Source organism: Phocoena sinus, chromosome 9, assembly GCF_008692025.1.
Source record: "Phocoena sinus isolate mPhoSin1 chromosome 9, mPhoSin1.pri, whole genome shotgun sequence".
NCBI classification, from domain to species: domain Eukaryota; kingdom Metazoa; phylum Chordata; class Mammalia; order Artiodactyla; family Phocoenidae; genus Phocoena; species Phocoena sinus.
In genome coordinates this window covers 97,835,624-97,863,381 of record NC_045771.1, presented here as the reverse complement: position 1 = coordinate 97,863,381, position 27,758 = coordinate 97,835,624, and the positions used below count along the sequence as shown (strand labels likewise).

Below are 27,758 nucleotides of genomic sequence, written 5' to 3'. Positions count from 1 at the left end.
TGGAGAATAAAGTTCATGTTCAGACTGAGGAACAGTCTTGATAGCCAAGGGCCAAGTGCACCCTTAACATGATGGGACTGGGTCGTCCCTCACGGCCATGAAGGCCCAAGGTCAGTGGGCCAAGAGCTGGTGTCAGAGAACAAGGGTCAGAGCTGGGGGTTAGGAGGTGGAGCAAACTGAGGGTCAGAGGTCAGGGCTGGGAGGTGGGGCAGGCTGCGGGTCAGAGGTCAGGGCTGGGAGGTGGGGCGGGCTGAGGGTCAGAGGTCAGGGCCGGGAGGTGGAGCAGGCTGAGGGTTAGGAGGACAGAGTCAGGCAGATGGGGTTACCTTTGCATTGTCTATGTAATGCAGGATTTCAGTCCTACTGGAGGGGTTCAGGTATCCTGGGATGGATGTTAACTGACCTAAGTACTGAAGGAGAGTGGAGAGAGAAAGTGCCATGAGAAGGGGAAGATGAGCCAACACCACCACGCGCCAGCAGAGCAGTGCAAGAGCCTCGCGCATCCCCACCACCAGGCCCCTTGGCCGCCGTCCCGGCTCGCGGTGGGGGACTCCTCAAGGCGGCGTGCTCCAAGTTTTTAGCAAAACCTCTACCGGCTGAGGAGAACACGCCCACACTTCCCACCAGACTGCATCAATGTTGTCATCAGAGTCCTGTAAAGGACACCTCAAAATTAGTTTGGCGGACTCTGGATCCTAAAAGGACACACAAGGGACTTCCCTGGCGGGCCAGTGGTTAAGACTCCAGGCTTCCACTGCAGGGGGCCCTGGTTCAATCTCTGATAGGGGAACTAAGATCCCACAAGGCGCACGGTGTGACCAAAAGATAAAAATAAAGATGAAAAGTAAATAAAAGGACAGACAAGGATGGCCTGTGTTTCCGGGTCACGGTCGGAAACTGAAAACACTGGTTCCACACAACCTGCTAAAGGTAAACGTGTTCAGTCACGAAGGGCCAGGCAGCCGAGCGACGAGCACGGAGGGATGAAGTGACGCGAGGCCATGGAGCACCTGGCCAACAAACCCCAGTGAAAAGGGCCCGAGTGCGGCGCAGTCGCAGTGCTGCGTCAGCGGTGCTCACGTCCCACCTCCGCCCATTAACAGTTTTTAAATGGGATTTAATGGGTTACTGATTTCTCTTACAGCCAACATTTCTCATCCTCTCACTGACCCGAATGTTTAAGGTCGCTGTGAACGGGGTGACAACAGACTTCCTGCCTCCAGTTCGACGTCATCACTCCTGTCCTCACAAGGAAGGAGCTGAACAAACTGAAACATCAACATGTCTTCTCAGATCCATTAGAGAACAAGGTCACAGGGCAAACTGCTGCCCCCAGAACTGGAGAGAGCAACGGGGGACAGAGAATCACAGCCCCCGGGGAGAAGCCACAGGAGCCGGCCTGGGAGGCGCACCGGAAGGCGACTGACCGAGGGCTGGACATGGGCACGGACAAGCTTGAGACAAAACTCTGGGGGCCAGGCAGGAAGGCCTCTTTACCTCAGCTCCTTTTACCTGAATCACCATACCCAGCTTTCAACAAAAAATTATAAGGCATGGTAACAGGCAAAGAACACTGAACATGCGGGGCAAGCATCGGAACCAGGCTCAGATATGGCAGAGATTCGGGGATTATCAGACCAGGAATTTAACACAACTATGATTAACATGCTAAGGGCTCTAATAAAGTGAACGTGATGCAAGAACTGATCGGCGATGTCCGCAAAGAGGTGGAAATTCTAAGGAAAAAATTCAATGGGAAATGTTAAAAACCAAAAACATTACAACAGAAATGAAGAATGCTTTTGATTCGTTCACCAGTAGATGGACACAGCTTGGAGATATGTCAGTAAAAACTCCCCAAACTGAAAAGGAAAGAGAAAAAAGAAAAGAAGGGAAAAAACAAACCAAAAAAAAGGAATAGAATATCCAACAATAGAAAATTACGAAAGGTATAACAAATGTGTAGTGGGACTACCAGGAAAAGAAGGGGAGAAAGAAACACAAGAAATACTTGAAGCAATAATGGCTAAGAACTTCCTCAATGTCAGACACCGAACCACAGACCCAGGAAGCTCAGAGGACATCAAGCAGGATAAACAGCAAAACAAAAAACAAAACCAAAAACTACACCTAGACATATCATATTCAAATTGCAAAAAAATCAAAGACCAAGAGAAAACCTTGAAGTAAGCAACAGGAAAACATCAAATAGCACCTTAGCTACAGAGAAGCCGGGGTGATGACGATATCAAACTTCTCTTCAGAAACCACGCAAGCACGAGAAGGGTGAAACACTCAGTGCTGACAGAAAAACCCACCAACCTACAATGCTACATCTGGTGAAACTGTCCTTCAAAAGTGAAGGAGAAATAAAGTCTTTCTCAGGCAAACAAAAATTGGGAGATTTCATGATTACCAGGCAGGAAATGTTAAGAGAATTTATTCAGAGAGAAGGAAAATGATTTGGTCAGAAGTTGATCTACATCAAGGAAAAAACATGAGAGAAGAAATAAATGAAGGTAAAATAGTACCTTCTACTTTACTTATTGTAATTGATCTAACAGATAACAGCTTGTTCAAAAGAAAACTAGCAAGATGTACTGGGTAATTAACTTGGTTGTAAGGTGCATGCACTACCTGTGAGGCAATGTAGCGTTATTGGAAAACGGATTAAGATTAGTTGTAAATGTAAATTGCAAACCCTAGGGCAACCACTAAAAATATTTATAAAGAAGTATAATTGAGGGCCACAGGGTTCAAGATGGCGGAGTAGAAGGACATGCGCTCACTCCCTCTTGTGACAGCACCAGAATCACAACTAGCTGCTGGACAATCATCGACAGGAAGACACTGGAACTCACCAGAAAAGACACTCCACATCCAAAGACAAAGGAGAAGCTGCAGTGAGACGGCAGGAGGGGCGCAATCACAATAAAATCAAACCCCATAACTGCTGGGTGGGTGAGTCACACACTGGAGAACACTTATACCACAGAAGTCCACCCATTGGAGTGAAGGTTCAGAGCCCCACGTCAGGCTTCCCAACCTGGGGGTCCGGCAACAGGAGGAGGAATTCCCAGAGAATCAGACTTTGAAGGCTAGTGGGATTTGACTGCAGGACTTCGACAGGACTGGGGGAAACAGAGACTCCACTCTTGGAGGGCACACACAAAGCAGTGTGCGCACTGGGACCCAGGGGAAGGAGGAGTGACCCCATAAAAGACTGAACCAGACCTACCTGCCAGTGTTGGAGGGTCTCCTGCAGAGGCAGGGGGTAGCTGTGGCTCACTGCAGGGACAAGGACACTGGCAGCAGAAGTTCTGGGAAGTGCTCCCTGGCATGAGCCCTCTCAGAGTCTGCCATTAGCCCCACCAAAGAGTCTGTAGGTACCAGTGCTGGGTCACCTCAGGACAAACAACCAACAGGGAGGGAACTCAGACCCGCCTATCAGCAGACAAGTGGATTAAAGTTTTACTGCGCTCTGCCCACCAGAGCAACACCCAACTCTACCCACCACCAGTCCCTCCCATCAGGAAACTTGCACAAGCCTCTTAGATAGCCTCATCCACCACAGGGCAGACAGCAGAAGCAAGAACTACAATCCTGCAGCCTGTGGAACAAAAACCACATTCACAGAAAGACAGACAAAATAAAAAGGCAGAGGGCTACGTACCAGATGAAGGAACAAGATAAAACCCCATAAAAACAACTAAATGAAGTGGAGATAGGCAACCTTCCAGAAAAAGAATTCAGAATAATGATAGTGAAGATGATCCAGGACCTCAGAAAAAGAATGGAGGCAAAGATCGAGAAGATGCAAGAAATGTTTAACAAAGACCTAGAAGAATTAAAGAACAAACAAACAGGTATGAAGAACACAATAACTGAAATGAAAAGTACACTAGAAGGAATCAATAGCAGAATAACTGAGGCGGAAGAACAGATAAGTGACCTGGAAGACAGAATGGTGGAATTCACTCTCATGGAACAGAATAAAGAAAAAAGAATGAAAAGAAATGAAGACAGCCTAAGAGACCTCTGGGACAACATTAAACCCACCAACATTCACATTATAGGGTCCCAGGAGAAGAAGAGAGAGAGTAAGGACCCGAGAAAATATTTGAAGAGATTATAGTCGAAAACTTCCCTAACATGGGAAAGGAAATAGCCACCCAAGTCCAGGAAGCACAGAGAGTCCCAGGCAGGATAAACCCAAGGACAAACACGCCGAAATACATAGTAATCAAGTTGACAAAAATTAAAGACAAAGAAAAATTATTAAAAACAACAAGGGAAAAACAACAAATAACGTACAAGGGAACTCCCATAAGTTTAACAGCTGATTTCTCAGCAGAAACTCTACAAGCCAGAAGGGAGTGGCATGATATATTTAAAGTGATGAAAGGGAGAACCTACAACCAATATTACTCTACCCAGCAATGATCTCATTCAGATTCAATGGAAAAATCAAAAGCTTTACAGACAAGCAAAAGCTAAGAGAATTCAGCACCAACAAACCAGCTCTATAACAAATGCTAAAGGAACTTCTCTGAGTGGGAAACACAAGAGAAGAAAAGGACCTAGAAAAATAAACCCATAACAACTAAAAAAATGGTAATAGGAACATACATATCAATAATCACCTTAAATGTGAATGGATTAAATGCTCCAACCAAAAGACACAGGCTCGCTGAATGGTTACAAACACAAAACCCATATATATGCTGTCTACCAGAGACCCACTTCAGACCTAGGGATACAGACTGAAAGTGAGGGGATGGAAAAAGATATTCCATGCAAATGGAAATTTTAAAAAGCTGGAGTAGCAATGCTCATATCAGATAAAATAGACTTTAAAATAAAGAATGTTACAATAGACAAGGAAGGGGCTTCCCTGGTGGCGCAGTGGTTGGGAGTCCACCTGCCGATGCAGGAGACGTGGGTTCGTGCCCCGGTCCGGGAGAATCCCGCATGCCGCGGAGCGGCTGGGCCCGTGGGCCACGGCCACTGGACCTGCGCATCTGGAGCCTGCGCGTCCAGAGCCTGTGCTCCGCAACAGGAGAGGCCACAACAGTGAGAGGCCTGCGTACTGCAAAAAAAAAAAAGAGAGACAAGGACGGACACTACATAATGATCAAGGGATCAATCCAAGAAGAAGATATAACAATTATAAATATATATGCACCCAACACAGGAGCACCTCAATACATAAGTCAAATGCTAACAGCTATAAAAGAGGAAATCGACAGTAACACAATAATAGTGGAGGACCTTAACACCTCACTTACGCCAATGGAAAGATCATCCACACAGAAAATTAATAAGGAAACTCAAGCTTTAAATGACACAGTAGATCAGATAGATTTAATTGATATTTATAGGACATTCCATCCAAAAACAGCAGATTACACTTTCTTCTCAAGTGCACACGGAACATTCTCCAGGACAGATCACATCTTGGGTCACAAATCAAGCCTCAGTAAATTTAGGAAAACTGAAATCATATCAAGCATCTTTTCCGACCACAACGCTATGAGATTAGAAATCAATTACAGGGGAAAAAATATAAAGAACACAAACACATGGAGACTAAACAATACAGTACTAAATAACCAAGACATCACTGAAGAGATCAAAGAGGAAACCAAAAAATACCTAGAGACAAATTACAATGAAAACATGACGATCCAAAACCTATGGGATGCAGCAAAAGCGGTTCTAAGAGGGAAGTTTATAGCAATACAAGCCTCCCTCAGGAAACAAGAAAAATCTCAAACAATCTAAACTTACACCTAAAGGAACTAGAGAAAGAAGAACAAACAAAACCCAAAGTTATTAGAAGGAAAGAAGTCATAAAGATCAGAGCAGAAATAATGAAATAGAGACAAAGAAAACAACAGCAAAGATCAATAAAACTAAAAGCTGGTTCTTTGAGAAGATAAAATAAGATAAACAAAAGAAAATAAACAAACAAACAAAAAAACAAGATAAACAAAAAATAAACCTTTAGCCAGACTCATCAAGAAAAAGAGGGAAGGACTCAAATCAATAAAATTAGCAATGAAAACAGAAAAGTTACCATGGACACTGCAGAAATACAAAGGATCTTAAGAGACTACTACAAGCAGCTCTACACCAATAAAATGGACAGCCTGGAAGAAATGGACAAATTCTTAGAAAGGTATAACCTTCCAAGACTGAACCAGAAGAAACACAAAGTATGAACAGACCAATCACAAGTTACAGAGTTGGAACTGTGATTAAAAATCTTCCAACAAACAGAAGTTCTGGACCAGATGGCTTCAGAGGTGAATTCTATCAAACATTTAGAGAAGAGCTAACACCCATCCTTCTCAAACTCTTCCAAAAAATTACAGAAGAAGGAATACTCCCAAACTCATTCTACAAGGCCACCATCACCCTGATACCAAAACCTGACAAAGATACTACAAAAAAAGAAAATTACAGACCAATATCACTGATGAATATAGATGCAAAAATTCTCAAAAAAATACTAGTAAACACAATCCAACAACACATTAAAAGCCTCATACACCATGATCTACTGAGATTTATCCCAGAGATGCAAGGATTCTTCAATATATGCAAATCAATCAATGTGATACACCATATTAACAAATTGAAGAATAAAAACCATATGATCATCTCAATAGATGCAGAAAAGCTTTCGACAAAATTCAACACCCATTCATGATAAAAACTCTCCAGAAAGTGGGCACAGAGGGAACCTACCTCAACATAATAAAGGCCACATACAACAAACCCACAGCAAACATCATTCTCAATGGTGAAAAACTAAAAGCATTTCCTCTAAGATCAGGGACAAGACAAGGATGTCCACTCTCGCCACTATTATTCAACATGGTTTGGAAGTCCTAGCCACAGCAATCAGAGAAAAAAAAGAAATAAAAGGAAGGAATACTAATTGGAAAAGAAGAAGGAAAACTGTCACTGTTTGCAAATGCCATGATATTATACATAGATAATCCCAAAGATGCCATCAGAAAACTACTAGAGCTAATCAATGAATCTGGTAAAGCTGCAGGATACAAAATTAATGCACAGAAATCTCTTGCATTCCTATACACTAACAACAGAAGATCAGAAGGAGAAATTAAGGAAAGAATCCCATTCACCACTGCAACAAAAAGAATAAAATACCTAGGAATAAACCTACCTAAAGAGGTAAGAGACCTGTACTCGGAAAACTGTAAGACACTGATGAAAGAAATCAAAGATGACACAAACAGATGGGAAGATATACCATGTTCGTGGATTGGAAGAATCAACATTGTGAAAATGACCATACTACCCAAAGCAATCTACAGATTCAATGCAATCCCTAGCAAATTACCAACGGCAATTTTTACAGAACTAGAACAAAAAATCTTAAAATTTGTATGGAGACACAGAAGACCCCGAATAGCCAAAGCAGTCTCAAGGGAAAAAAATGGAGCTGGAAGAATCAGACTCCCTGACTTCAGACTATACTACAAAGCTACAGACATCAAGACAATATGGTACTGGCACAAAAACAGAAATATAGAACAATGGAACGGGATAGAAAGCCCAGAGATAAACCCACGCACCTATGGTCAACTAATCTACGACAAAGGAGGCAAGGATATACAATGGAGAAAAGACAGTATCTTCAATAAGTGGTGTGGGGAAAACTGGACAGCTACATGTAAAAGAATAAAATCAGAACACTCCCTAACACCATACACAAAAATAAACTCAAAATGGATTACAGACCTAAATGTAAGACTGGGCACTATAAAACTCTTAGAGGAAAACATAGGAAGAACACTCTGTGACATAAATCACAGCAAGATCTTTTTTGACCCACCTCCTGGAGTAATGGAAATAAAAACAAAAATAAACAAATGGGACCTAATGGACCTTAAAAGCTTTTGCACAGCCAAGGAAACTGTAAACAAGACAAAAAGACAATCTTCAGAATGGGAGAAAATATTTACAAACAACTCAACTGACAAAGGATTAATCTCCAAAATATATAAACAGCTCATGCAACTCAATATTAAAAAAACAAACAACCCAATCAAAAAGTGGGCAGGGGCTTCCCTGGTGGCGCAGTGGTTGAGAGTCCGCCTGCCGATGCAGGGGACACGGGTTTGTGCCCCGGTCCGGGAAGATCCCACATGCTGCAGAGCGGCTAGGCCCGTGAGCTATGGCCACTGAGCCTGCACGTCCGGAGCCTGTGCTCCGCAACAGGAGAGGCCACAACAGTGAGAGGCCCGTGTACCACCAAATAAAAAAAAAAAAAAAAAGTGGACAGAAGCCCTAAGTAGACATTTCTCCAAAGAAGACATACAGATGGCCAACAAACACATGAAAAGATGCTCAACATCACTAATCATTAGAGAAATGCAAATCAAAACTACAATAAAGTATCACCTCACACCAGTTAGAATGGGCATCATCAGAACATCTACAAACAACAAATGCTGGAGAGGGTGTGGAGAACAGGGAACCCTCTTGCACTGCTGGTGGGAATATAAATTGATAAATCTCCACTATGGAGAACTGTATGGAGGTTCCTTAAAAAACTACAAATAGAACTACCATATGACCCAGCAATCCCACTACTGGGCATATACCCAGAGAAAAACATAACTAAAAAAAAAACATATGCACCCCACTGTTCATTGCAGCACTATTTACAATAGCCAGGTCATGGAAACAACCTAAATGCCCATCAACAGACGAATGGGTAAAGAAGATGTGGTATATATATATATATATATATATATATATATATATATACATACATATATACATATATACATATACACAAAGGAATATTACTCAGCCATAAAAAGGAACGAAATTGGGTCATCTGCAGAGACGTAGATGGACCTAGAGACTGTCATACAGAGTGAAATAAGTCAGAAAGAGAAAAACAAATATCGTACATTAATGCATATACGCATATGTGGAATCTAGAAAAATGGTACAGATGAACGAGTTTGCAAGGCAGAAACAGACACAGGTGTAGAGAACAAACATATGGACACCAAGCGGGGAAAGTGGGGGCATGGATGGTGGTGGTGGTGGTGGTGGTGGGATGAACTGGAAGATTGGGATTGACATATATGCACTAATATGTATAAAACAGAGAACTAATAAAACCTGCCATATAATAAATAAATAAATAAAAGAGAAGCCACCATAATGAGACGCCCACGCACCACAACAAAGAGTATCCCCTGCTTGCCCCAACTAAAGAAAAGCCCGGGGCTTCCCTGGTGGCGCAGTGGTTGAGAGTCCGCCTGCCGATGCCGGGGATGCGGGTTCGTGCCCCGGTCCAGGAAGATCCCACGTGCCGCGGAGCGGCTGGGCCCGTGAGCCATGGCCGCTGAGCCTGCGCATCCGGAGCCTGTGCTCCGCAACAGGAGAGGCCACAACTGTGAGAGGCCCGTGTACCCGAAAAAAAGAAAAGAACAGAAAAGCCCGTATGCAGCAACGAAGACCCAAAGGAGCCAAAAATAAAATAATAAAAAACAAAATAACAAGTATCATTAATATGTTAAGAAAGGAGAAACAATGGAATTATAAAAATGCTCAAATAAAACCAGATAAAGCAGAAATAGAGTAGAAGACAAAACAAAGAACAAGAGCAACAAATAGGAAACAATTACAAATACGGTAAATATTAATCCAACTATGTCAATGATCACTTTAAATGTGAATCGTCTGAATATACCAATTAAAAGACAAAAACTGTCAGACTGGATAAAAAATTCAAGACACAAGTATATGCTGTCTACAAGAAACCGACTTTAAAGATAGAACTACGGTGAGAAACAGATGAATCCACTATTACAGCTGAAGACTTCAACACCCCCCTCTCAGAAATGGACAGAAAATGACAGATCCAGCAGGCAGAAAATGATTAAGGAGAAAGGTGAACTCAACATCTTCCACCAACTGCATATAACTATCAACAGGCTACTTCATCCAACAACAGCATTCAACAGAATACACATTCTTCTTAAGCTCACATGAACATTCACCACGACAGAGCACATTCTGGGCCATAAAACACACCTTAACAAATTTAAAAGAACAGAAACCATACAAAGTATGTTCTCAGATCCCAAAGGAATTCTTTCTTTTTTGGCCGCACTGTGCAGCTTGCAGGATCTTAGTTCCCTGACCAGGGATTGAACCCAGGCCCCCTGCAGTGGAAGCGCAGAGTCCTAACCACTGGACCACCAGTGGAATTCCTTGAAAGACACAATCTACCAAAATTCACATAAGGAGAAATGGATAATGTGAATAGGCATATAAGCTATTAAAGAAATTGAATCAATAATAACTTTCTAAAACAGAAAGTATCAGGCCCAGACAGATTCACTGGTTAATTCTACTCAACATTTAACGAAGAAACTATATCAATTCTCTATAACCTCTTCCAGAAAATGAAAAGAGAAAAACACTTCCTAACCCATTTTTTGAGGCAGCATTACCTTAGTATCAAAACCAAAGATACTACAAGAAAGGAAAGACCAATATTTCTCATAAACATAGATACAAAAATCCTCAACAAAATATTAGCAAATCAAATCCAACAACGTATAAAAAGAATTATAAACCAAAAGCAAGTGGGATTTATCCCAGGTATGCAAAGTTGACTCTACATTCAAAAATTATTTAATGTGATCCACCACTTTAACAGGCTAAAGAGAAAAATCATATGGTATCAATAGATGCAGAAGAAGCATCTGACAATCCCTAATACTCATAACAAAAACTCTCAGCAAACTAGAAATAGAGGGGAACTTCCTCAACTTGATAAGGAACATGTACAAAAAACCTACAGCTAACATCAATACTTAATGGTAAGAAGCTCTAAGATTGCCTAAGACTAGGAACAAGGAAAGGATGTCCCCTCTCACCACTGCTTTTCAATACTGTATTGGAAGTCCTAGATAATGCAGTAAGACAAGAAAAGGAAATAGGAGGTAAAGACTGGGAGGGAAGAAATCAAACTGTCTTTGTTTGCAGATGCCCTCTCTGACTGGGGAACCAAGCAGGCAGGTTACTCTGGGGATTATCAAACGCAAGCAAGGTAAACACAGAGGCCTGAGCCAGTTCACCTACTGCTGTGCCAGGCAACCACCTGCCCACAGAGAAGAAAACTGGCACGGAAGTGAGAGGGACTGGCAGAAGCTCACACAGGGCACAGTGGCAGATATAGGCTGAGTCTAGGCACAGTCAGATGAGCATCCTAAACTTCAGAACAGCTGCATTCAAAAGCTGTTCAGTGTGTGCTGGGAAGCTCCAAAGGGAAATGCATACTCATTCTAAGAAGTTTTAGATTTTATCCTTTCTAAGCTGGGGGTGAGGGGGAGAGAATAAAACTAAACTGTGTATTAGTTTCCCCACTCTCTACAGGGCTGAGAATCCACCCCTCTGACAGAACAGTTTAGAAATAAATAAGCAACACATCTAATTACTGGCTCATACTTAAGGTTGTTACAAATGAACATTCCAGAACGTTGTCACAGATGTGCAGCTAGCAGAGGCCTTTCTATCCTCTTCTATTTTTTTTTTTTGCGATACGTGGGCCTCTCACTGTTGTGGCCTCTCCTGTTGCAGAGCACAGGCTCCGGACACGCAGGCTCAGCGGCCATGGCTCACGGGACCAGCCGCTCCACGGCATGTGGGATCTTCCTGGATCGGGGCACGAACCCGTGTCCCCTGCATCAGCAGGCAGACTCTCAACCACTGCACCACCAGGGAAGCCCTATTGTCTTCTTATGTGCTCATGTAAACTAAATGCAAACCCTTCCTTAAATTTATCAATATTACCTTTCATCTATTCTCACACTTCCTGATTTCAAAACTTACTACAAAGCTACAATAACCAACAGTGTGGTATTGGCATCAAGACAGACACTCAGAGCAATGAAATAGAATAGAGAGCTCAGAAATAAACCCTCATATACAGCGTCGGTTGATTTTTGATAAGGGTGCCAAGACCATTCAATGGGGAAAGGACAATCTTTTCAACAAGTGGTACTGGGAAAACAAGACTCCACACACAAAAGAATAAAGTTTGACCCTGAGCTAACACCATACACAAAAATTAACTCAAGTGGATCAAACACCTAAATTTAAGACCTAAAACTATAAGACTCTTAGAAGAAAACATAGAGGAAAAGCTTCATGACATTGCATGTGGTAATGATTTATTGGATATGATACCAAAAGCACAGGCAATAACAAAAGGTGGAAGCAACTCAATTCTTGACAGAAGAATTGGATAAACAAAATGTGTTATAAACAGTGGGATATTATTCATAGTTAAAAAGTTAGGAGGGCTTCCCTGGTGGCGCAGTGGTTGAGAGTCCGCCTGCCGATGCAGGGGACACGGGTTCGTGCCCCGGTCCGGGAAGATCCCACGTGCCGCGGAGCGGCTAGGCCCATGAGCCATGGCCACTGAGCCTGCGCGTCCGGAGCCTGTGCTCCGCAACGGGAGAGGCCACAACAGTGAGAGGCCCGCGTACCGCAAAAAAAAAAAAGAAAAGGAAGGAAATTCTGATACATGCTACAACATGGATAAGCCCAGGCACAAAAAGGTAAATACTATATGATTCCACTTATATGAGGTATCCCAGAGTAGTCAAATTCAGAGAGACAGAAAGTGGAATGGTGGCTGTCAGAGGCTGGGATGAGGGAGAAACGGGGTTATTGTTTAATAGGTACAGAGTGTCAGTCTGGCAAGGTGAAAACAATCCTGGAGGTGAATGGTGGTAATGGTTGCACAGCAATGTGAATGTTAGAACACTTAAACTGTACACTTAAACATGGTTAAGATGGTAAATTTTATGTTATGTGTATTTTAACACAATTTTAAAAACCTTTAATGTGGGGGAAAAAAAGCACAGGCAATAAGAGAAAAAAAAATGACAAACTGGACTTCATCAAAATTTAAAACTTTGTACATCAAAGGACACCATCAACAGAGTGCAAAGACAACCTACCCAATGGAAGAAAATATTTGCAATCATGTATCTGATAAGAAGTTAATACCCAGAATACATAAAGAACTCCTATAACTCCACAACAAAAAACCAGACAACCTGATTAAGAAATATGCAAAGGACTTAGATATTTCTCCAAAGAAGGTGTATAGATGGCCAATAAGCACATGAAAAGATTTTCAATATCACTAGTAACTAGCGAAATGCAAACCAAAACCACAGTGAGATACTACTTCACACCCATCTGGACAGCTACTATCAAAACAGAAAATAATGTGTTGGTGAGGACATGGAGAAACTGGAACCCTTGTGCACTGCTGGTGGGACTGTAAAATGGTACAGCCACTGTGGAGAACAGAATGGTCATTCCTTAAGAAATAAAACACAGAATTACCATATGATCCAGCAATTCCACTTCTGGATATCTATGTAAAAGAACCGCAAGCAGACAATAAAACTCTTGGAAGAAAACATAGGACAAAAGCTTCATGATATTGGACTTGGCAATGATTTCTTGGATATGACACCAAAGGCACAGGCGACAAAGGCAAAAAAACAGACATACTGGAGTTCAACAAGATTTAAAAATTTTGTACATTAAGAGACACTATCCAGAGTAAAAGAGCAACCCACGGAATGGGAGAAAATATTTGCAAATCATATATCTGGCAAGGGATTAATACGTAGAATATACTGAGAACTCCTAAAACTCAACAAAAAACACCTGATGCCAAAATGGGTACAAGATTTGAACAGACTTTTCTCCAAAGAAGATACACAAATGTCCAATAAGAACATGAAAAGATGCTTGAGATCACTAATCATTAGAGAAATACAATCAAAACTACAATGAGATACCACGTCAAACTCATTAGGATGGCTAGTGAAAAACAAAACACAAACAGAGAAAATAACGAGTGCTAGCGAGGATGCAGAGACGCTGGAACGCCTGTGTACTGTTGGTGGGAACATAAAATGGCGCAGCTGCTGTGGAAAACAGTATGGAGGTTCCTCAAAAAATTAAAAATAGAATTACCATATGACCCAGCAATTCCACTTCTGGGTATAGATAGACCCAAAAGAATTAAAAGCAGGGTCTCAAAGAGATTTTTGTATACCCATGTTCCTAGCAGCATCATTCACAATAACTACAACATGGAAGCAACCCAAGTGTCCACTGATGGATGAACGGATAAGCGAGATGTGGTGCATCCATACAACAGTATATTGTTCAGCCTTAAAAAGGAAGGAAACTCTGCAGTACATTACAACACGGGTAAAACTTGAGAATACTATGCTAAGCGAAACAAGCCAGTCACAAAAAGACTAACAGTGTATGATTCCACTCATGTGAACTTCCTAGAGAAGTCAAATTCACAGAGACAGAACGATGGTTGCCAGGGGCTGTGGGGAGGAAAGAATGCAGAGTTTTTGTTTAATAGGTATAGTTTGAGATTTACAAGATGAAAAGAGTTAAGGTAACGGATGGTGGTGATGGCTGCACAACCACGTGAACGTATCTCATACTATTGAACTGCGTCCTTAAAAATGTTTAAGATGGCACATTTTATGCTATATTTTAACACAATTAAAAAAAGAAAAAAAACTGAAAGCAGAGACCCAAACAGACATTTGTATACCCATGTTCGTAACAGCATTATTCACAGTAGTCAAAAGTTGGAAACAACCCAATGCCCACTGATAGATGAATGGACAAATAATATGTGGTGTGTGTATATATATATCGTACTGAAAAGTTCTGAGAAGAAAAAGTTCTGGAGATGGATGGTGGTGATGGCTGCACAACTACGTGAGAGTACTTAGTACCATGAAATATACACTTAAACACAGTTAATTTTATGTTATGCATATTTCACCACAATAAAAAAACCGTACCCTAGCTTCACTCAATAACTGCATCTGCTAAAAACCTTTTGAATCATAATCAGTATTATACTATATATTAGTTACCACTTCTAGATGTGTATCATCCCAAATTATTAATTTTGCTTAAATTCAAATAGTAATTAAAAAAATATTGCCTACGTTGGGGTCATATAAAAGTGCCCTGGTGTTATCATGTCTGCAGGACTGTACAAGGACTGCCTCGCCTCCACGTGGCCTGGGGGACACAATGTCACCACCACCATCTTGCCTTTCTCAGAGTGCCACCACACTTCAAATTCAGGCTCACAGATCACCGAGAAGGATTCTACTTTCTTCACAGAGGTGAGTCCTCACTCATTTGAGACTTGTTTTGCTGCAAAATATGTATTCGTAAAACACGTTTTGTCAAAAAGGAAAATTGCAGCTCTCATTCCTGCTGTAACTCCAGATGGGACAAAGCGTGCCTCCTGGGCAGTTCTTACAAAAGCCTTCCCCACCGTCCTGGGCGGTCCCCTGCCGGTCCTGACCAATGTGCAGAGCCTCCTTCAGCGATGTCAGGGACCAGCCCACACCCGCCGTGAGATGACATGGCGCGGGGTGCTGTGCCAATTAACTGATCATAGCACATTCAGGACACAGCTGCAGAGGGATGAACGTGATGGAACAACACAGACCAAGGGGACATCTGACTAGCGGTCACATCAGCTCCATCAGCCCTGGCAGCAAAAGCCGGACTGTCTCGGGCACCCGCTAACCCCACTGCCGTTCCTGCCGCCCTTATAGAGACTGCAGCCAACACAGGAACGTGCTGGTGAGCTCGTCACTTCAGCTCTAAACAGCGGAAAGTATTTCCAAAAATAATTGCTGATGAGATACCAGAGAAGTCCATTTTTATACTGAGCCGAAGTCAGCCTCCCTATAACATCCACCTGTTTGACCTCGATCAACAAGTTGCCCTGATGGAAGGGCAGGACTCTGAGACGTGGGGTGGGGACACCTAGGTAGATGCACTTGAGAAACTCAATCTCATACCCTTCTCAACACTCTAGGCCTGCAGAAGTGGCCCAATCCCACTTGTTAGAAGCCACAGGGCCCCCATACACACATATGCACACACACACAGCCCTTGCTCAAAAACGATACACAGGCCTCACTGGGATGGGCACCTTTCATGACAATGCTGTTCTCCTCAGGGTCTGCCCCTTCCGCCCCTCCTGGCCATAAGACCTGTTCCTGGATCAAATCTCAACATAGCACGATTGGGACCCGCTGGGAAGAGAGACTGAACACTGATGGAGCAGCAGGTGCCAGATGGAGGTGGACGGACCCCCAGCTGGAAGAGCGTGTCTACGGGGCTCTGCACTTAACCCTGGTCAGGGGCCCGGACACGGCCCTCATGCGCTGCTAGCACAGCTTAGAAGCTCAGCAAACACAAGGCCCATGTTAAACTCAGTGGAGATTGAAGAACTACCGAGCAAACTGTGGATAAAGGTTCCAAAGGATGCAGAGAGGTGGGTCCGCTGGACGGGGTCTACCGTGTAAGACCTGGAACCCCACGACTGCCCCTGCTACTTGGGAGGGCTGGGAAGACACCTCACTCTCAAGGATGAGCTGGAACGAATGGGCTGGCAGGGGTGCTGGCACCACCCAGCAGCTCTGTGGTGGCTGTTCTCAGGGGGAGAGCTAATGGGGGAGATGCTTTAGCACTAGGCTTCCCGGAGCGATGGGGACGGCAGAACCCTGCAAGAGCAGAAGCCAGGTGGCAGCACTCAGCCACCAGGAGCAGGGCAGGCAGGCATGCTCACTGCAGTGGGCGGTGACTGTAAATGGTCGAATGGCGGGGAGGGGGAGCTGGTATGCAGGCCCCACAGAGATGCAACTAGAGCAGAAGCGTTCCCAGGGGCAAGAGAGCTGCTGGGAGCCAAGCACGGTCCCGCCTCATGTATACAAACAAGGACACCACCCCTGAGTGTGCTGCTCCAACGCAAAGTGGCAGTCTCTGACCCGGTTTCCAGTCCCAGGAAGTGCCTGAGGGAAAGGCCAAGCCCCAGGAGAAGGAATCTGTAACACCGACACAAGTGTGCGCTGCAGCAACGCCCCCAGTTCCCTCCGAAGGGACTCACAGTCACTCACGTGAGTAACAGTACACGGGGGAAGGAAACTGTTCAAGGCTTGGAAAAGAGGGTCTGAGAAAATGCTGAAACTCAGGGGCCCAGACCACCATCAAGGTCCTCTACAGGGTCGGGGCACATCCAGGAGGGGACACCTGAAAGGATGCCACATCTCCTCAGAACGCAGGGCACATCTGGAACCAACGGTCATTACACCACGCCTGGTCCCCAGTGGACAGAACGGATGGGTCTGGGGTCCAAGGTACGGCAGCAGGAGTGGCTCTGATCACCATCAATCCAGGAGACCCGCTTGGGCAGCGTGTGCTCCCAGCCCTGAAACTTGTGGCTCCATCTGTTTTGAGAGCCTGGCTCTAGGGGTTAAATGCTTCTACCAGGGGACACAAAAGGGATCTAAACTTAAAACCACAGTCCCCTCCTGATGCCAGCAGACAAGCAAGCAGAGAAAGGTGGCACTGTTCTGCAGGGGCAACCGGCCTGGATCATGATGAGGAGGTGAGGAAGCTGCTACGTACTGGGGACAAAGAGGTGCCTGTGTGGCCTTTAGGGGCCCCTTACGTGCCCGTAAGTGGGCAGATACACATCTTTTTCCTCTGCCCCATCCTGCTTCCTTTCCTCCCCTTCTCCTGAGAACACACCCTGAATCATCCAACACAATCTCCAGTTGCAGGCCCTGCTTCTAGAGAACCGAGACATCTCTGAACAAAGGCAAGCGACAAACAGGGAAAACCTTAAAACTAACTTCACCGCGAAGGGCAAACTCACCTACCACACTGAGCGCTAGGGAAAACGTATGGGAAAACCACCAACCACCCAACAGAAAAACGGCTGTAGAAAGACACTTAAGAGATCTGACTCGACCATATGAAAAGATACACAACCTCACTCGTAAGTACAAACTGCAACGTAACAGACTATGACCGTCAGGCTGGCAAAGATCAAGAAGCCCGCAGGTACACTGTGTGGCCCCTCAGAGTGTGGATGAACAGGCATTCGCCCTGACTGCCCATGGTGCGCACCAGCTTAAATCCCGCATGAAGGGCAACTGGAAATGTCTGTCAGGATAAAAATAACCGAGCCCTACACCCAGCAATCCTACTTCTGCAATTTATCCTAGAGGGTTAGTAAAATGTGTAACAGAGACAAATTAAATATGTATGACTAGATCACTGGTCACATAAAATATGGTACAGCCATTATAATGGGAGGGAAATGGACGAGGCAGCTTTATGTGCCGAGATGTGTCGAGATACACTGTTGCGTGTAAACAATGAGGTGCAAAGTGTGCACTAGGTAATCATTTGGGAACAAATGCACGTGTGTGCTCGGATACGGACAGACCGCCCGTGCAGGGACACATGAGAAACTGATGCCAATGGTTCTTTCCAGGGGCGGGGGGGCGGGGGGACTGGGGACCTCTCCTCACCAGGCATCTCCTTACCATCTGAATGTTGTACCATGTCCATAACTTACCTATTCAATTTTTAAAAATACAATAAATAAGAAATAACAAATCTTATCAAGAAGCATCTTGGGTTTGGTATCACACATGTGATTAATTACCCGCTGCTGCCCCACGAATTAAAAGCCAGAATGTCGGTTCACAGGTCCCGAGCCTGCACCCCTGCACCACCCTGGGCCTCATGGGGTCGAAACCCTGGGAAGAATGCTTCTGCTTTAAAAAAGCCGGGTGAGGGCTTCCCTGGTGGCGCAGTGGTTGAGAGTCCGCCTGCCGATGCAGGGGACACGGGTTCGTGCCCCGGTCCGGGAAGATCCCACATGGCACGGAGCGTCTGGGCCCGTGAGGCATGGCCACGGAGCCTGCGCGTCTGGAGCCTGTGCTCCGCAACGGGAGAGGCCACAACAGTGAGAGGCCCGCGTACCGCAAAAAAAAAAAAAAAAAAAAAAAGCCGGGTGAGGATTCAATGAGAAAATGTATTTAAAATGTTAAATAGTGTTGCCATATAGGTAAGCATTCAGAAACGAGGAGCAACTGTTAAGTGCCTCTCACCTTCATGTTAGTAATGTTCATTCCGAATACAAAATACTTCCCGTAACGAACTACACTCGAGTATGCGGGAGGAAAAGTCTCCTCACCACTAGTGCATCGTGTTGTCGTCGCTGTTTTTATTTTTATCCAAGTGACACATGTAGGAAGTTTAAAAACGTAAATAGTCCCCAGAAGTGTGTAACAAAAAACAACCATCTGGTCCCAACCCAGGCAACCCTATAAATTGCTTCCCAGAGGCAGCAACTCCAGGGTCTTCCGGATCTAGGGCCAACTTTCTAAGTAACGATTTTACATTGCTACTGCCTGATTCATCAGTCTAAGACATTAGCTGTTGATTTCCAGTTACGGCAGAGAAAGAGTTAATTCCCTTATATCACCGCCCCCATCTCTCCTTCCTTTTTTCTTTTCTTACAATTTAGATAATTTATTACTTAATCATTACTTGGTGCTTATATCCTCCTGTTAGGTACATTCCATTTCACCACTGTGCCAAGAGGTAGTGAAATCACAATTTTGTTTATGCAGTCTTTAATTTTTTTTAACCTTTAATTCTAAGATAATTGTAAATGGCGTGCAGTTGTAAGAAATAATACACAGAGGTCCACTGTACCCCGCATCCTGTTATACCTAAGGTAACATCTCGTGATCACCCAGCATCACAACCAGGACAGTGACTAGAAGGTCAGGTTACAGAACATTCCATCACACGGTCCCTCCCGCTCCTCTTTTACAGGCGCACCCACTTCCCACCCACCTGGTCTCCTCCTTAACCCCTAGCAAGCCCTATCTGTTCCGCATTTCAATAATTCTGTCATATCAAGAATGTTATGCACAGGGAATCATACAGTACGTAGCTCTGGGGATTGGGTTTTTTTCACTTAGCATAATTCTCTGCAGATTCCTGGAGGGTGTTGAAGCAATCAGTAAATCATGCCTTTTTACAGCTGAGTAGGGCTCCACAGTATGGATGCACATCATTTGCTTAACCATCTACCCACTGAAGGACATCTGGGGTATTTCCAGTTTTTGCCCATTATGAATAAAGCTGCTTTTAATATTCACGTATAGGTTTCTGTGGCAACACAGATTTCCATTTCCCTGGGATAAATACTCAGAGTGCAACTGCCAGGTCAGACGCTAGCTGCATGTTTAGTTTTTAAGAAACCGCCCACTTGTTTTCCAGAGCGGCTGCACCATTCTACATGTCCACCAGCCATGCATGAGTGGCCCTCTGCATCCTCGCCAGCATTTGCTTATGCGTCAGTCGTTCTGTTTGGTGTGTAGTGATGCCTCCCTGTGGGTGTAATCTGCACTTCCCTAACGGCTAGTGATGTCGAACATCTTCATGTGCTTATTCCCATCTGACTGTCTTCGTTGGCGAAATAAATGTCTCGTCATGACTTCTGCCCATGTTCTAATCAGACTGTTGGCTTTTCTGCTATTGGGCGTTGACAGTTCTTTATATATTTTAGATGAAAGACCTTTGGCAGGTAGGTGGTTTGCAAATATCTTCTCCCAGTCTGTAGCTTGTGTCTTCATCCTCCTAATGGAGTCCTCTGCAGAACAAAAGCTTTTAAATTTGATGTTCAGTTTACCAATCGTTCCCTTTTTGATGTCAAGTCTAAGGTCTCTGCCTACCCTGGGTCCTGGAGATTTTCTCTTAGGTGTTTTTCTAGAAGTGTTATAGTTTTACCTTTTCCCTTTAATACCATGATCCATTCTGAGTTAATTTTTGTGTAAGGTGTGAGATTCGGCGTGAGGTTCATTTTTCTCTCAATGGGTGCCCAACAGCTCCAGCGCCATTTGCTGAGAAGACGGTCCTTCCCCTGACTTGCTTTTTGCACCTCCGTCAAAAATCAGTTGGGTGTATTTGTTTGGGTCTGTTTCTGGGTTCATGATGTTGTTCCACTGATGACTGCGTCAGTCCCTCTACTGCTGCCTCACAGTCTTCACTGCTGTAACTCTAAAGTACATCTTGAAACCAGGCGGACTGATTTCTCTCTTTTAACTCTGCTTTTTCAAACCCTTCCAGCGATTCTACTTCTTGTGCCTTTCCATATAACTTCTAGAACACTTGTCTCTATCTACAAAATATCTTGCTGGGATTTTGATAGGAAATGCATCAAACCTGTGTATCAATTTGGGGAAAACTGACATGTTAACTGGTTGAATCTTCCAATCCGTGTACGTGGTATGTCTCTCCACTTATTCAGATCTTTGATCCTTTCATCCGTGTTGTGTAGTTTTCAGCGTACAAATCCTATACGTTTTGTTACATTTATACCTAAGCATCTGTATTCATGTCTGTAATTTAGTTTTGCTTCGTACTAACTGATTTTGGTGTCAGGGAAATACTAACCTCACAAATGAGTTAAAAAGTGTTCCCTCCCCTTCTGTTTTCCTGGAAGAGACTGTAGAATTAGTGTTAACTCTTTAAACATATGATAGAATTTTCCAGAAATCACCTGGGCCTGGAGACTTTTTCATGGGAGCTTTCAAATTAGATATTTAATTTCTTTAATAGTTGCAGGACTATTCAAATGATCTATTGACTGGTGACCCGTGGCAGTCTGTGCTCTTCAAGAAACTGGTCCGTTTGCTCGCTGCTGTCTGAGGGTGCAGAGTCGCCTGTGGCGCTTTCATCAGCCTCTGATTCTTCAGGGTCTCCTAGCACTTGAAGGATGTCGTCACTTCCTTCTGGCTCCGTGGTTTCTGACACGAAATCTATCATTTCCGTTTTCCCTACAGGTAAAGTTCTTTCTCACTGCTTTCAAGACTGTCTTTGTCTTTACTTTTCGGAAGTTTCACTACGACGTGTCTTGGTGTGGACCGCTTTGGGTTCATCCTGTCTGTGGTGAGCTTCTTGAATCTCTGAGTCTGTCTTTTACCAAATCACAGCAGTTTCAGCCATGATTCCTTTGATCAGCTTTTCAGCCTCACCTCACCCCATCTCTTCTCCCTCCAGGACTCTGAGGACACAAGTGTCAGAAATCTGCTCTAGTCCCACAGGGGGAGGGGAGCACACTCTGTTACCAGGGGGAGGGGCTGACTCCCCACTGGCCTCCGCTGCCACCTGAGTGGGGGGCTCCTCTTCCCTGCTGGATGTGGCTGGCGTTCTGGCTCCCCAAGTGGCCCAATGACATGAGGGGTGGTGTGTGTGAGGGGTGGTGTGTGTCACACTGCTGCTGTCTGAGGGCAGAATTCCAGGCTCCCCACATGGTCTCCACTGACACCGCAGTTCCACTAGGGGTTCATCAGGGATAAAGCCCCAGCTCCCTACTCAGCCTTCTCTGGGGTGGGTGCTGGCCCCTACACAGTCTTTGCTGGTAGAGGCAGCAGCGGGGCCACAGGTTTTTCAGTCACATTTGGTTGGAACTGAGCAGGTATTGTAAAACATTTTCTGTCCTGCTAAGCTATCCCTTTCCTGGTCCTTTGGCCAGAGAAAGTGAGTTTTGTTGGGATTTTGTGTGCACCTGTTGGCTGTTCTGGGTCGCCAGCTTCTTCATTTCCAAGCTTGGGATACATGAGGAAAAAGAGAACCAGGGCACTCACCAATGGGGTCCCCCCCTTGGGTCCCAAGGTCCCTGGCTGGTCTGCCGTCACTCTACCTTTCAGAGTCTTCTTATGGTTGTTGCATATATAACGTCCAGGATTTTTAGGTGTACTTAGTGAGAGGAATAGGGAAAAATATGTCGACTCCCTCTTCCTGGACGCGGAAGTCCCCAAACTTTAAATTTTCATGGTGTAATATGGGCCTACCCTTCCCTCCACTTGCTCTGTTTTCAAAGTACAATTCTGTCTTCCCAATTCTTCAGCAGCCTCTACTCCAACATATAAAACCATCCGTGTTCTCTTCTCCCAGAGCTGCCCTAGCCTGTTCCTCAGATTCCCATCTTGGGAATTCCCTCTGTTCTTTTCCGTGCTTAGAGCCCCGGTTCTGGATCTGCATCTCCCACCTTCCTGGTGCGTCCTTGTGCTCTGAGGCAGCACATCTCCCAAGAACCTCGTCAGAACGGGCTCTGAGGGCTCACGTTTTAGAAACCTGTCTGGTCATCATGACCAGAAAGGGACCCTCTCAATCTGAGAATCATGTCTGTTGGTGAATTTTCTGCAAAATGTCCTTCCATTACCATCTTAACAACTTCCTCCCACTCTCCTCCATTCTTTCTTCTCATGAGTCAGAGGCTGAACCTTCTGGACGGCTCCTATCATTTTTTTCCTTCTCTCATCTTCTGTTTACTGATTTTGGATCTCCTTGTCTCTTGGTTTTTCTTTCTGGGTGACTGCCCTGACTTTATCTTTTGACCCCTCTAATGAATTTTTACGACATATAGTTAAGATCCTTTCATTCCAAAAGCTCTTGTCTCCACCTGTTATCCTGTTGTCTCACAGTTAACAGTATTTCCTCTTATCTTTTTGACAACATTATGTATTTTTATTTTTCCCCTAGTTTCCGCACTGCTGCTGTTGCATTCATGTTTACGTCTTGCGTTTGTCCTGGGCTCTATCTTTAGATGAAACGTCTTCCTCAAACGTGTACTTCTCCTCGACTGCCCACGAAAGAAGCCGTGTGCACAGGCAGAGGTGCAGACTGTCAGCTTCTCTCAGGCTGGCTGGGTGGTCACCCCAGGGTCATTCAAGGCAGCACTTCTGCGGGTTGTGTGGCTTCCACATGAAAGCACTCCTCTGAGGATCCCCTTGTGGGAGAGGCCTGGTTGCAGGCCTATCTGGAAGCTTGAGGGAAAGGGGGTGGGCAATTCTCACCGTTCTGGACAGACGCTTTGACTTAACCTGCTCATCTTCACACTGGGTCTCTCCCCACCCTCCTCCGGGCCAGGTGTCCCCACGTCTAAAGCCCCCCTAGTGTCATGTCTCTACCAGGGAGACCCCCCACCCCCCCCCCCGTGGCAGGTGAGAGCAAACCCCTCTCCCAAGCCCACACCATCCTCCACGCGCCCCAAGCCCCCAGGTCCAGCTGGACAGCTCCGCGTCCTCTGAGGGACGCAGGTCCAGCTCTGTGGGCTCACCCCACCTTCGTCAGCTCCCTCTGCAAGTTCACGGGCCTCTCTCACCGCCGCGGTCCCCTCTCCCATTCTCTCTGATTTCTCTCTCATTTCTTTTCACGCAGTGCTTAGGGGAAGCCCTGACAGGACACTAGTGCGCGTCACGTTTACCCACCAGTGGGCGCGGGCTTTGACAGGGTTCAGGAGCCCGTGTCCTGGGCTGTGACAATGGCACACGGAATAGCTCTCGGCCTTGACCAAGGAACCGAAACACACGGCCAACCTTTACGAGAAAGGAGGCAGCTTGCTACTGGAGAGAAAGCCAGAAATGGGGCCGGAAGACAGAGACCTGGGGTTTGGGCACCCAGCTGTCAGACACACCACCGCAGGGGCACCGCCGGGTGGGAGGCACCCGAGGTGTGAGTGGGGACGCGTCCCAGAAGCGCAGCATTTGGTGCCTCGGGGGCCTCTGCTGGCGGCGGGCAGGCGGGCCCTGCGGCCGCGGACTTACCTTCACCTCCTTCTCGATGTAGTCGCTCAGCAGTCTGTCGGGCTCAACGCGCTCAGGCAGGGACAGCACCACAGTGTGCAGAGGGCGCCTCTCTGTCACCTTCTCATGGGCTTTCTTATCTCTACTCTTTTCACCTTTTAGGAATACTCGTTTAAACGGCGACACAATTCCAGGCTGCAGGCAGAAACGGCAATGATTGGAGTTCATTATTCACAAAGGCTTTGCGCTGTACCCATGGCTAACAAGCGGAAGCGGCCAGAAGCACCACCACGGTCCCCGTGCAGACGGGCCGGCTACTGCCAGCCAGGGTGGGCCGGGCCCAGTGCCGCCTCGGGCACCGAGGGGCTGGTCCCTCACCTGCTCATGGACACTTACAAGGTCAAGGGCCAATTCTCAAGGTGAGTAAACTCAGGAGGTGAGAAGGGGCAGGAAGGGGGAGATTCCCTCAGAAGACAAAAATGCAGCATTGCTCTGAAGTGACCTCCCGGCTCCACTGGGTCACTTCACTGCAGGGTCCTCGGAGAAGGCGGGGAGCTGTGGTCAGGGCTGTGGCATCAACAGGAAACTCAGCTCAACAGCCGTGAGGCCCGCCTCTTCCCTCTCCCGTAGGAACGCAGCACGCGCTCTGCTTTCCCCTCCCTCCGCCGGGGCCTCGGGGGCTCAGGGCGCTGACCAGCACCTGGGTGACCTCACCCCATGGTCAGTGTCTAGAGGGGCCTGGAGGCCAACCCTGCGATCAAAGTAGACCTGCAGAGGGAGAGCCAGGGACAGCGGGGAGAATAGTCAACCTCGCCTGCGGGCCCCAGGAAAAGGCCCAGGATTCCCTCCCTGCAGCTCTGTAAGAGCCCTCCAGGCCCTCCACGGGCACAGATGTTCAGAGAGTCAGGCATGGGCACTGGGCACCTGCACGCAGAGGCCAAAGGTGACCAGTCACGTGCTTCCAGTCACGCAAAGGAACGTAAAACCAGAGAACACAAGACGCCAATGTGCAGCCTCGGCAGGGAAACATCACCGAACACAGCAGCGAAACCCAAAGGTGGTGACCCACACCAGACCGAGAAGTCACCTTCCATTGTCTTGTCTGCGATTCTGCAGCTCGCCTGCCTGGGCAGGACCCAACACCAGACAGCGGCCGGGACCTAGGGCAGGCCTAGCTCTGACCAACACTTACAAGAAATAAATACCTATGTCATCAAACATGTGCCAAAAGCTCTCGTTCCTGCTCCTCCTCTGCAAGGGGGAGGGAAATTCAGCCACATGCCATATGCCACCCAAAACAATGCCTGTGAGGCGCCTCGGCAGCCTGTCAATCTCACAGATGGAGGATGGAGAGGGGCCCTAACTCCCTCACAAAGGCAGGTGAGGCCTCGGGGGTCTCCAGGAGGTCCTGCAGGACCCGCCCCACCCAAAACACGCCCTCAGCCAAGGGGACCCCAGCATCCTTCCTGCTCCTTCTATAGCCAGAGCCCGGCTTTCCTCCTCTGCTCCTTGGCTTGCACTCCTTACCCCTGAGCACCTGGCCCTTGGACAGCTGCCTTTTACCCCACTGATCCACCGCAACTAATACTGGAGCGCCCCTCATCGCCCTGGAAACCCACCGAGTTCCCACTGCCCACCCCAGTGCAGCCCCCCAGTGCTTCGTGCTGCGTGGGGGGCTGGGGGAAGCGTGCCCGTGTACGGCTTCATTTACTCCTCTCTGCCCTTGTCCGCGTGTGAAATCGTAAGATTTCGTTTTTAAAGGGTGAGTACAGCTCCTGCCTACAACTGCTTACACTTAAGCGGAGACAAGATAAAAGCACGAAGGTTAAGGGAGACAAGAGAGTCAATCCCATCGTCATAAGGAGAGCATCACCTCCACAGTCTCAGACGAACTGCAGAGGAGCGAGGGGGCTCCTCGGAGGAGCCGGAGACGGCGGATCCCAGCCCTCAGACAGCCCGCCCCCGGGCCCGCTCAGGCTTCTTTCTCCTCGATCCCACAGGAGTTGTCAGCCCCAGCACAAATTCGGCGAGTGGAAGAGAGGGTGAGGCACTTCAGGTGAAATCCGGGAGGACGGGGTCTGGACCAGGTGACCGCGATGTAGGGCTCACGTGGAAACGGTGGGACACCGTCACCCACAATTTGCCAGACAAGCACCGATGGTAAAGTTTACACTGAAAGCAAGCGACACTGAGAGCTGAGTAATGTAAACATCACGTTTCACCAGCCTGACTGCGGGCAGGTCAGGCCAGGCCCTGAACCGTGACTGCCACTCTGGCTGGCATCCGAGGCGATCAACGGCACACACATGACTCTTCGATCCTGTTCTGCTTGACAGTTTATCCGCACTGAGAGCCTCCCAGCTCCTGTGATGCGCAAGGCACTGCCCTAGGGCTGTGGAAGTACTGAGGCACGCGGCACAATGTTACACAGATGACCTATATCCCTAAGTGGCCGGAGTAAACATCTGTCCCTACACCATTTCTACCTGGTAACCTCACAGAGTTCACTCTCCCAAATCATAACCAGCACGGGCACAGCCCACGGTTGATTCTGAACCTGATGGCGCACGAGAACAGCTCAGCTCGACCTGTTTGCTGCCCTACCTCGCTACTCCTCTACACCTGGAAGCAACAGGGAACCAGTTCTGAGACGAGGGGTTTGCCAAGGTCAGCCTCTTACCAAGAAGCCCGTGCTAAATCGCCAGGTCCACAGGCCACATGCAAACCATGCTGTTATTTTAATGTTGAGGGACGGGTCATGAAGTCACAGTCCGCACACAGAATCAGTCTGTGTGGCAAGGACCCAGAGCCCGAGTCCTGCAACCCACCTTAAGGAGAGACCCTCTGCCAGCCCATACGCCTCATCTGTCTGGCCCCTGCAGGCCAAGGAAACCAGGACGCCCACTGCAGACGCCTCCTACTGCTCCAGGATCAGCTTTCCCTACGCTGAGCCCCACTCCGTCTTCTGCTGCCTTTACCTCTTGGGAGCCAGCACCGTACAGGGGAGCAGTAATGTGTCTGATGCCTGTGCCAGCCAGCATCAGGAAGGCCCCGTGGAGGGGTGAGACGGAATTCCCACCCTCAAGGTGGTCACCGTCAAGCGGGGGGAGATAAGCCCAAAGCAGATGAACAGGGACTGAATCCATGATGAGAACTGCCAGCCAGGTGCCTCGAAGGTGTACTTTAGGGCCCAAATGCCCTGCT

At 46.5% G+C, this 27,758-nt stretch overlaps 1 protein-coding gene across 5 annotated transcripts in view; it reads right to left on the bottom strand.

Annotated features, from left to right (window-relative positions):
• Window positions 1-27,758, bottom strand: part of CCM2 (CCM2 scaffold protein) — a 59,369-nt gene that overhangs the window by 10,485 nt on the left and 21,126 nt on the right. For 3 of the 5 annotated variants that reach the window (XM_032643070.1, XM_032643067.1, XM_032643069.1), the window contains 2 exons: window positions 24,576-24,749; window positions 327-410 (listed from right to left, as the gene is read on the bottom strand). In XM_032643070.1, the coding sequence (XP_032498961.1) occupies window positions 327-410; window positions 24,576-24,749 (258 nt within the window). The remainder of the gene's footprint in view (window positions 1-326; window positions 411-24,575; window positions 24,750-27,758) is intronic. The other 2 variants (XM_032643072.1, XM_032643071.1) reach the window with 1 other exon arrangement.